This window comes from Cucurbita maxima, unplaced genomic scaffold (assembly GCF_002738345.1).
Source record: "Cucurbita maxima cultivar Rimu unplaced genomic scaffold, Cmax_1.0 Cma_Scf00031, whole genome shotgun sequence".
NCBI lineage: Eukaryota > Viridiplantae > Streptophyta > Magnoliopsida > Cucurbitales > Cucurbitaceae > Cucurbita > Cucurbita maxima.
In genome coordinates, this window is record NW_019272047.1 from 1,956,637 (window position 1) to 1,967,496 (window position 10,860).

Below are 10,860 nucleotides of genomic sequence, written 5' to 3' on the forward strand. Positions count from 1 at the left end.
AAAAAAAAAAAAAAAAAAAGACCCAATTAGATCAAATTAAAAATTTTAAATATTTAATAATTAATATCACTGTCAAAATTCAATTTTACCCTTATTGACGAATATTATAAACTTAATCTAAGGAAATTTAAATCGAACTTAAGAGAGAACAGTAGTTACTTGGAAGATCCCAGGGTTCAGAATCGTAGATATTAAGAAGAGGAATGACGCGGTGCTTTTCGAGTAGCTGACCATTGAGTTGGTGTCGAAGATAGAAGGAAATGAGCTCTTCCTCAGTCGGGTAGAAGCGGAATCCCGGTGGGTACTCAACGTTCGAGTTGTTTTCCTCGATAGCCATTGACATTGGCATTGTGATAGCCATTTTAGGTTGATATGTATACATATATATTGGGATAAGTTAATGGAAATGTAGACATCAAGCTCAACGCGCTTATGTTGGAAAAACACGAGAGAGACAAAGATGTTTATGCATCATAAGACCTCTTTTTGAATTGGTCATAGACGCTTAGTGCCTCATTTTTTTAATTTAATGCCCAAGTTTCATTTTTTTTTTTCTTTTTTAATATGTAATTTTATTTTCAAATTAATACTAAAAATAAAAAAATCTATTTTGTTGTTTGTGGTTAATTTTACACTTAGAAATGGAAATTAGGGTTCGGGGAACTTTCCTATCATTGTCGAGAAAGTTTCAAGATCCTCCATTTGAGATGTCGAGTTTTCCAGAAAAATACTCTATTATTTTTTGTTTAATTAAATTATAAATTTGATGATAGATGTCACAGTCTTGTTTGTTTGAGTTTGTTGACAGAGACGTCAACCAATTGAATGGGGGAGGATATCACGATCATGCATGTTCAAGACGTGTTGTCAATGACCACATGATAGATATCTCGATCTTGCTTGTCTAGGACGTGTTGTCTATGGTTGCATGCCCGTTCCAAACCCCTTTTACATGCTTCCATCCTAGATAGGTCTTTACCATTTTATATTGGGTTATTACGATAGTTTATGACGATTCACCAAAATCATGTCTACACTTGTCAGAGCTAAAATGCCCTAAAATGCTACTACATACGTGTAAACTACACATCCTCAAAAGACAAATCAAAGATTTATTTTTGAAACAAAATTCAAAAAAAGTTAGAATATTTCAAATACATGAGCAAAAGAATAGAGCATAAGACAAGAGTGGGAAGTCTCTAAGACTCTTGGAAGCAATGATTTGACATTGTCTTTGTATTCTAGCATATTTAAACGCACTCACCACATCACTATTACGTTCGTGTACTATTTAGAAACAAAAGAATAGTAGTGATGGTGAGCCCTACTTGATAGGTTGAGACTATATTCACTTATAGCTCATGATGGACCCCGACTATTTATACACAAAATGTCGGGTACCTAAAGGTCTTATCTTAAAATATGAAAATATGATGTCTAAATGAATAATTAACCCGTGCTTGTGGATTAGTTCTAGGAGGCTAGATGCTCCTAACATTATCGAGAGCGACCCTTACGTGGGTCAATCTTGTAAGGAAAAATTCTTATAGAGAATAGTAGGCTTGTAATACCTAAGCGGCTGTGAGAATTAATTTTTAACTTTTTTTTTTTGCTCCGCTTCTCGGGTTTGATTGAGGATCTTAAAGGGCAAATTTTAAGATCAAATAAAAAGAAAAAGTATTTAGAAAATATCAAAGAAAATAGCGAAAAAATAGAAAAAAATGGATCAACTGGAAGGAATATTTTGGTTATTAATGTAATCTTAAACTGTATGTGGTTGACATTATAAGAGAATTGTGTTCAAGTAATAACCTAAAGAGTCTATAGTATATGGATAAGGTTGGGTGTCTTATCCTGGTAACACTATTGTTACGATCCACCTTGTAATCGTTATAAATGATTTTATTAAAATCGTTTATGTAAAGACATGTAAGTGGGGTATCCTATACAATGAGTTTGTATAAAACTGGACCAAGAAATATTTAATCTCCCTTTATAAATCCGTTAATTGAGTAGATTAATATTTCACATGATGATCATATGCAACTCGATCTTAATCCTAAGTGAGTTATGAACTTCACTTGTGAGGGCTTGTTCTTTAATTTACATGGGTGAGAATGACTCTTTTAGCCAATTCAATATATTTACCATTTTGGAGACTTTGACCAAATAAGGAGTTGGGAACATAATATCATAAGATGGAATTCACTCCTTTTCGTATAAGGATAGTAGATGAGTTGTTCAAGTACTGATTTCAGAACTTGAACAATGGGCCCCACCCTGTCATTGGCCCGAGAGGGACTTGGTTTATGATTTGATCATAAACAAATTGTTCATTACAGATTCAGTGGTACTTAAAAGTGAAAGATGTAATTACAGGGGTAAAATGGACTTTGACCCAACTATAATTATGAACAAATTGTGAAGGATCGACTTGCATGTAATGCAACTCTAGGTTTATAGTGGAGTAACTTATAGTTAATGAATGAAAATTGATTAATTAAAGAGTTTAATTAATTAATTTTGTATGATTGGAGCTTATAATCGGTAGGTCCATAAAGTCCCTAGTTATTAGGTTTATTTAAAAGAAAATTTGAATGGTTAAAATTGATATTTAGTATATTAGATATATTAAATATAAATGAAAAATAAATTTAATTAATATTTAATATATTAAATATATTAAATAAATAAAGAAAATATATTTAATTTAAAGGATACAAATTAATATTTAATATATTATAGATGGAGAAAAATATATATTAATTTGAAGGGTTCAAATTAATATTTGATATATTAGATATATTAAATAAAAAAATATATTTATTGTATTTGATACAATTAAATATTAAATGTATTTGATACCTTAAATAAAAATATATTTAAAATTTGAATAAAATTCAAATTAGTTAAATATATATAAGGACATCTCATATCTAAATATTATTTGTATAATGTATTATATCTTAATATATTAAATATGCAAATATATTATTTGGTAAATATTCTTTAAGAGTCCCAATAAATAAGACAAACCTCTAAATTAACTCGTGTTTACTCGAAAAGACCATCCCAGACGAATGAAGAGAAAGGCCCATTGGAAGCATCGACCATGACAATTGTAAAATGGAGAAAGAGTTTTGATCAAGTTGAGGTCAGATCTAACTCTGATTGCAAAGTAGCAAGAACCAACAACTAGTGTGAAAATACTATGGACTAGTCGAAATAATTTAGAAGGTTAGGAAGACATCATACATGATCTAATTGCTTTCATAGATGCGGACTAGCCCTCTTGTCTACATCAATAACTTGAGACGTTATGCAAACTAGTAAGTAGGAGAGACTTTGACAGACACAAAAAGGTGGTACGACCTCATGCCACGAAAAAGAATTTCATGGTGAAGAAAGTATTAGGCTTTGATAGAGAAGATGCGAAGAGTCGACGAACCGATGAGTGATTTTCAACAGTTCCTAGTAGATTGGAAGAGACTTCTTAATGTTGAGATTAGTTGGAAGTGCATCGAGAGACCTGAAGTTAGTCTCATCCTACATCGTTGAGTTTGTGAAAAGTTGGTTGACAGAGACGTCAACCAACCAACCGAGAGGAGGAGGATGACATTGTCATACTTGTCTAAGATGTATTTTCTATGGCCGCGTGTCAAATGTCATGGTCATGCTTGTCTGTGGCATATTACCCATGGTCGCATGACTCTTCAAGCATCTTTTACATGCTTTCATGTTTGTTAGGTCTTTTAGTATTCTTATTATGTCAATACAAGGGTGTATGACCTTTCAACAGAACCATGTATACACTTGCCATGCTAAAATGCTTAAAAATGTACTATAGGAGATGTGACTAATTGTCAACTTTTCCGGCCCGAATTATACGCTATCAAAGTTGTGGTTGTTGCTTATTCGATTTTAGCCTATAACATTACTTTCTTTCAAATTATTTTCAAATCATTGTCTGATTCATGTTTTCTAAAACATTTCTCTCAAATGTGACTTGAGGCGAGATCATATGTCAAGATTGTCTGCAAAATTTGACTCTCACACTGCAAAATGTGACTTGAGGCGAGATCATACGTGTGTCACAATCTGGTCATGAGACTTCCTTTGAAATGGATTTTTTAGGTTAATGTCGTCAACATTAAACCCCAACTCATGTGTTAGAGTTTGATATATGCGCCCGCTCTTTGGTATGGAGTTCGTAAATGGTTGTGCATGGACACTGGAGGATCCATGCCACGATATAACCTCGATAAATGGATGTTCTGGATGCTTGACAATACAATTCACACATGGGTTGATTTTTGATAGACATGTCCGAGCAAGCTATTATGGCCAAAGTCATCCTAGGACTTGGGATGACATCACAATGTGTGAATCATGTTGTTGGGAATCAAGATGATAACGGGATGAGATCGACTTTGCAAATGAGAGATCTTGGACTAAGGTAGAGGCAAGGTCAAGTTGGATGACTTAGTCTAGTGTAGAGGCAAGTCAGCTAGAGTCACCTATAATTGAACATGCACGCACACACGACGTGTGTGGTTAAACAAACTTAAATTGTGATGAGTTGTGCTCGGTCAGTGAAGGAGAACCTCACCTAAGGTTCAACGAAGCTACAAAATCAGGTGAAATTGTGAATAGGGCTTGAGTTCCCCTTAATGCTTGTTATGAGTGTGTCAAGATCATGATGTCGCACGGTTGAAAAATGTACGACCATGACACACAGCACCCAAGAACATTAAAAAGGCTTATAAGGCCGATAGCAGCATGAATGGTATCACTAGCCTGACTATTTGGTGACCTAGGTTAGACCTAGTCGTATCTCTACCAAGCAGTTGATATCTAGGAACTTGTACCGTCCAATTTAACTAAGGTCAATAGGATGGCACGTCGTGGTGACTTGGGGAGTTATTATTGTGTGTAGAAACAAGTTGAAAGCCTAGGCCGTGATTTTGTAAACTTATCCTCAGAGGGGACGAGAGACTATATAAATATTTAGCTTGTGATGTCACTATCATGGTTAGAGGTCCCTGAATAGGCTTGCTGTATTGTAAATCCATCGTGAGAGGGGGTGAGAGACCACATGGGTAAACTTAGTAGTTGGTAGGCACGTGGGGTCCCTTCCCTAGACATTGACTACATTATATATTATTGAGGAAGCGTCATTAGTTAATTATACCCATATGTGTTCAGACGAGACTCCATACGGTTTTATGAGATATGATGAGGTTGTACCTCAACTTACAATGTCGGTCATTCACTATTGTGGCTATCCAAGTTTACTAAGTATGATAATATAAAAATTGGTTCACCCCGAGATGAGATTTTATATCTTATAGATCCACGATGCTAAGACCCAGTGAGCAGCTTTTAGACTCCGATAGAGTCTGTGACAAGTAAGAGAACAGTTGGAAACTTTGAGGTATTCCTAGAAACTCAAATAACTATAGAATTAGGGTCAAAGTTTCTAAAACCTAGAGAAAAGCATGTAGTACGAGGAATTAGATGCAATGAGATCCTACAAGTAGACTGCTTACTAAGTATTTTTATAATCACCCCATCTTTTATTTATTTTTCAAGTGTTCGATGACTGTCGGTTGAGGTGGGGAACCTTTGAGAGCTGCACGGTCACAAAGGAGGTCGTTCGAAGGTGCATGTCCAATCTATGTACTAGTTAGATCTCAATTTGTTTTTAATCATGGTGTCTTTGTATTTTAAATTGTGTGGAGGGTTAGGATATTTTGTTTCTATTATATTTATTTCTTGCTTTTATTTTGTCTTGTCTTTTTCTTTACGGCTAGAGATGTAAAGTCCCATAAATTGAGTCGTGGCAAGACTGACCCTCTAGTGGAACTAGACATATCACATCATAACATCTCATCTAAAACAGACATAATTTGCCCATACACGACTTTTCCACATCTAATTGGTAGGAAAAAGTAATTGTGACAACACTCGTCATGAACTAAGGGTAAACATGCATATAATTGTGACAACACTCGTTATAAAGAATGAGCTAGGGAGAGGTTTTCACATCCTTATAAAGAATGTTTCGTTCCTCTCTCCAATCGATGTGGGATCTCACAATCCACCACCCTTCGGGACCCAGAGTCCTCGCTGGCACACTACTTAGTGGCTAGCTTTGATACTATTTGTAATAGCCCAAACCCACCGCTAGTATATATTGTTCGTTTAGACCCGTTACTTATCATCGCAGCCTCACGGTTTTTAAAACGCGTATACTAAGGAGAGATTTTCACACTCTTATAAAGAAGGTTTTGTTCCCATTTTCAACAAATGTGAGATCCTACAATCCACTCTCTTGGGAGCCAGTGTCCTTGCTGGCATACTGCCTGGTGTCTGGTCCTGATACCATTTCTAACAGTTTAAGCTCACCGTTAGCAAATATTGTCCCCTTTGACCGATTATGTATCGCCATCAACCTCATGGTCTTAAAACACTTCTAGGAAGAAGTTTTCACACAGTTATAAAAAATGTTTCGTTCCTTTCTCCAACCGATGTAGATCTCAGAGTTTCGTATCATATTTGGAGCAAGACTAATGAAGGAATCAAATGTTGAGGATGGTTGTATAGGGAGATAGGGAGATCGAATACCGAGATTCGAAAAATTAAATTATCTTCCTATATATCGAAATTCTTTTTTTTTTTTCTTTTGCTTCTTTATATTTACTTTGATGAAGAAATTTAGAGCTATTGAAGACTGTATCAACTTAAAGGAGCTCGACCAACACGAAACACTCCTTAAATATTGTTTGTATTGAGCTTTTGATGATCTAATTGAGGGGATTAGACTCTGATTAAGCATGATTATGCTATTATTCAACTTAGTGACCTGGTTGACCCTATTAACTTTGATTAAGTATGATTTTTGCTAGTATGTGAACTCGTAATGCATAATTAATATATTGGGTTTGTAGCTTGTAACCTTTACCTATTGGCTTTATTTATACTCATATGTAAGACTCGATCTCGATCAAATATGACCTATTTATGAAACATTTTGACTATTGAAATAGCCACATAGTCTGACACGTCAGTCACGATTTTTGTGGAGTTTAGTAGACTAATTGGGCGACATGCCTGTGACTATTATTCACTCATTTTCTCTATTTATGCTTATTATGGATTTTAAACTTATATGTCAAACTCGATAAAAAAAAAAAATGGCATGTCTATTAAGCTCTTTGGCAATTTAAAGTAGCACACTACCAGACGTTCGGGAGTAATCATGTCCCTAACATAACACAAAGCTGCTAGACAGGCTAAGTACACTCATATATATCACATGCGAGGATAGTCATACATCATACATACTAATCATTAATCTCTAACATGATCTTGATTATTACTAATTAGGCATGCTATAACGTGCATTCATCGTAACTGAATTCCTAATCACATGATGGATATGCTTAGTTTCATGATCGTACATTTTCAACTATGCGAGATCATGATCTTGACAGACTCATGACAAAACTTAAGGAAAACTCATGTCGTATTCACATTTTTTAGACATTCATGACATGCCTCACCCTATAGTACACTTTGAGACATTTCTGATCTTTTTGAAATAGATGTAATTTTAGCGAGTGGTTATACGCTCCTATAGCATGTGACATGCATAGAGAGGTACGTCTAATATGAGTCAAACCAAACAATCGATTCAAGCTAGTTGATTTAGGTTGAAGACGAGCGGAGCAAATCTTGGATCTTAGATCAGGTTAGGTCCCATGCAGATCTTCGCATACAAACCAACCATCAACATGTATCTTTCAATCGGCCAGTCGTATAGCACCACATTTTTTCTGACATGTGTCCCAATCAGTACTCGATATGTGTCCCTTTTACCTTGCACCTACCCAAAATTCCTGATTTCATCAAGTCTTTAGATTGTCATATTTTATTCTTTTTTTTTATATATATAATATCAAATATTTCTAAATAATAATTATACTTTTAATAAATCCTAAAATATTTATCATTATCACCCTTTCAAGTTAACATTTTTCTAACATTAAAAAAACAATAAAAATAATTTGTATTATCCAGAAAAAAAACAGAAAGTAAATATTTAGAAATTTATTGAAAAAATTTGAATATTTAAAAGTATTTTGATTACATAAAATAATATTTTCAAGCTAAAATTATATATATATATGCGCGTGTACGACTTTAGCTGACCGGAGTTCCGTTGACCGTTTACCCAACTCTAGGGCTAGACCTAGGTGCCACATACTCGGGGCTCTTATTTATTTATTTCCATTATATATATATATATATATATATATATTCATAATTTTTATTATTTTTTTTCTTCATTATTACTACCGACTACTATTTTTTTGTGTCCCAACTGCCAGCTCACTAAATTTATAAATTTAAATTTCCTTTTTTAAATATTAAAGTAAATAAATTGACGAGGTAGATAATTTATTCTCTCATTTTTTGTGGGTTTAAATTGTATTGTCGGATTATTTTTTAATTTTTTTTTTTATTTATCTACTACATATGTTAAATAAATAATTAAAGCTTTACAAATTTTAAATATCAAATATTTGCAAGTTACGTTACATTAAAAATATCCGTCCACTTTAACTAATGGAAAAAAAGGTTGAAATGACTAAAATATCCATTAAAGTTGACTTTGACTTTTTATATATATATATATTTTTTATTATTTTTTTATAAATTTTTTTTTTATTAGTAATTTTTTAAGCACTATTTATGAAAAAAAATTAATTAACAGGTTTATAAATAGAGATTAAATATATTGTGATTCAATCTCATACAAAAGCTATGATACTTCACTCACATATTTGAACAATTTAGATCAAATCATTTGTAACAATTATAAAACCGTTCATATTAATAGTGTTATGCAATAAGTCAAACAATTATATATTATAAATTTTTTAGGTTATTTTTTGAACACGATTTCTTTTTTTTTTTTTGGTACGTTAACCACATATGGTTTAAAATTACTCGATTTTTTTCATAAAATATTATATTAAAAACAAAATAATCAAAACTATTATTAATTATTAAAAATAAATCATTAACATTATTGTGAATAGTTTGTTAATATTAAAAAGAGATTCCTAACATTATTAGATACAAAGCTCATAATCAATATGCTAACATTAACTATTTCACAAACCTTTAGCCCACATTATAAAACCATCTCCTATTACAATTTCATAGAATCCGATAATACTAGCGTAGTCAGAATAATGGGTCGAGTGTTGATCCATTTAAGTTTTCAAATCTTATCTAAGTTTAGGTTTTAACATCTTCTCTGTAGAAGCATCTCTAGCCTTTCTTTCTGACACTAAGTGCAAAAGGCACTCAAAATTCTACTGTTTAGATATCAATAACGTCTTCTTATACAATCACTTAATTGAAGAGGCTTTTATAGACCGAGTTAGTAGCTTCCAAATTTCTCATCCTTTTCTACTACTTTAATTTTCCGTTCAAAACAAGTATGGTATGGTCTAAAATAAGCTTCGAGAGATTGGTATGACAAATTAAAGTACTATTTTTGTAAGCCTTGATTTTATTAATTTGAAAGATGGATAATTTTCGGTTATGCAAATAAATAAACCCTTTGTTTCTTTGTTTGAGTATCGAACGAACCTCTCGTTCTTTATTCAAACTGGAAGCAATTACGTACTAAATCATGAACTTTTATCAATTGTTAAGGTCGGGATTATATACGTAAAGCAAAAGGTTGGTGAGAGACGAGAAGCTAAATTTTATATTGGATTTATAGGTGGAAGAAGTCGTTTTCCACCAACTCCAAAGGGAAAAAGAAAAATGGAGTTGAATTCAAGGGATTGGACTTGGTCGAAGGATGTCAACGACAAAAACATAGTATAAACATGTTATGTTTGGGGTTTAGGATTGAAACAATTTATGTTTTTAATGATGAAATGTGTCACTTTTTTCAACGCGTAATACTTACAATGATTTTCCACTAATCATAGTATTTTCCATTACAAAGAGAAAAAAAAAAATTCAATTTTTAACTTTACTCGAGTTAATATTTTAGACTTGTAAGATCCCACGTCAGTTGAAGAGAGAAACAAAACATTTCTTATAAGGGTATGAGAATCTCCGTCTAGTGGATACATTTTAAAACTATGAGGCTTACGACGATACGTAACAAGTCAAAACGGATAATATTTGTTAGAGGTGGGCTTGGGTTATTACATAAATTCTTACCTCAATTCGCTAATGCTACCCTAATTATCTTTACGGGATGTTCAATTAAGTTCATGTGATATCCAAGTAAAAGAGGAATCCTAAGAACTCTAAATCTATGTAATAGTAAACTTATGCCCAAGATTTGGATCAAGATCTTCATTTGTTGTAACAAGTCCATCATTAACAGATATTGTCGACTTTTGCTCATTACGTATCGTCGTCAGCCTTACGATTTTAAAACACGTCTGCTAGGGAAAGGAAGGAAGGCTTCATTCCCCTCTACATTCAATCCACCCCCTTGAAGGCCAACATCCTTTCTGGCACACAGCTCAGTGTCTGTTTCTGATACCATTTGTAACAACTCAAGCTCACAATTAGCAGATATTATCCGTTTTAGCTAGTTACATATTCTCCTCGAGTTCATAATAAGAGTAATTTAGTTAGGTGGCTCAACCCTCAAATTTCGTTCATTATCAAAACGCATCTCGGTGGAAAAAAGATTTTTATTTTATTTTATTATTTTATTATTTTATTTTATGAGAGTGCATGATGAGCAAAGCATTTGTCCCTCACAATTCCTTTTTTTTTTTTTGTTTTTTTTTTTTTTTTTTTTTTTTTTGAAAA

General features: G+C 32.9%; 1 protein-coding gene across 1 annotated transcript in view; it reads right to left on the reverse strand.

Moving 5' to 3' along the window:
- The window catches only part of LOC111466607 (NAC domain-containing protein 90-like), a 2,094-nt gene extending 1,741 nt beyond the window's left edge, over positions 1 to 353 (reverse strand). The window contains exon 1 of the mRNA XM_023111335.1: positions 160 to 353. Coding sequence (XP_022967103.1) covers positions 160 to 349 — 190 coding nt within the window. The 5' untranslated portion in view covers positions 350 to 353. The remainder of the gene's footprint in view (positions 1 to 159) is intronic.
- Between the last annotated feature and the right edge of the window lie 10,507 nt (positions 354 to 10,860).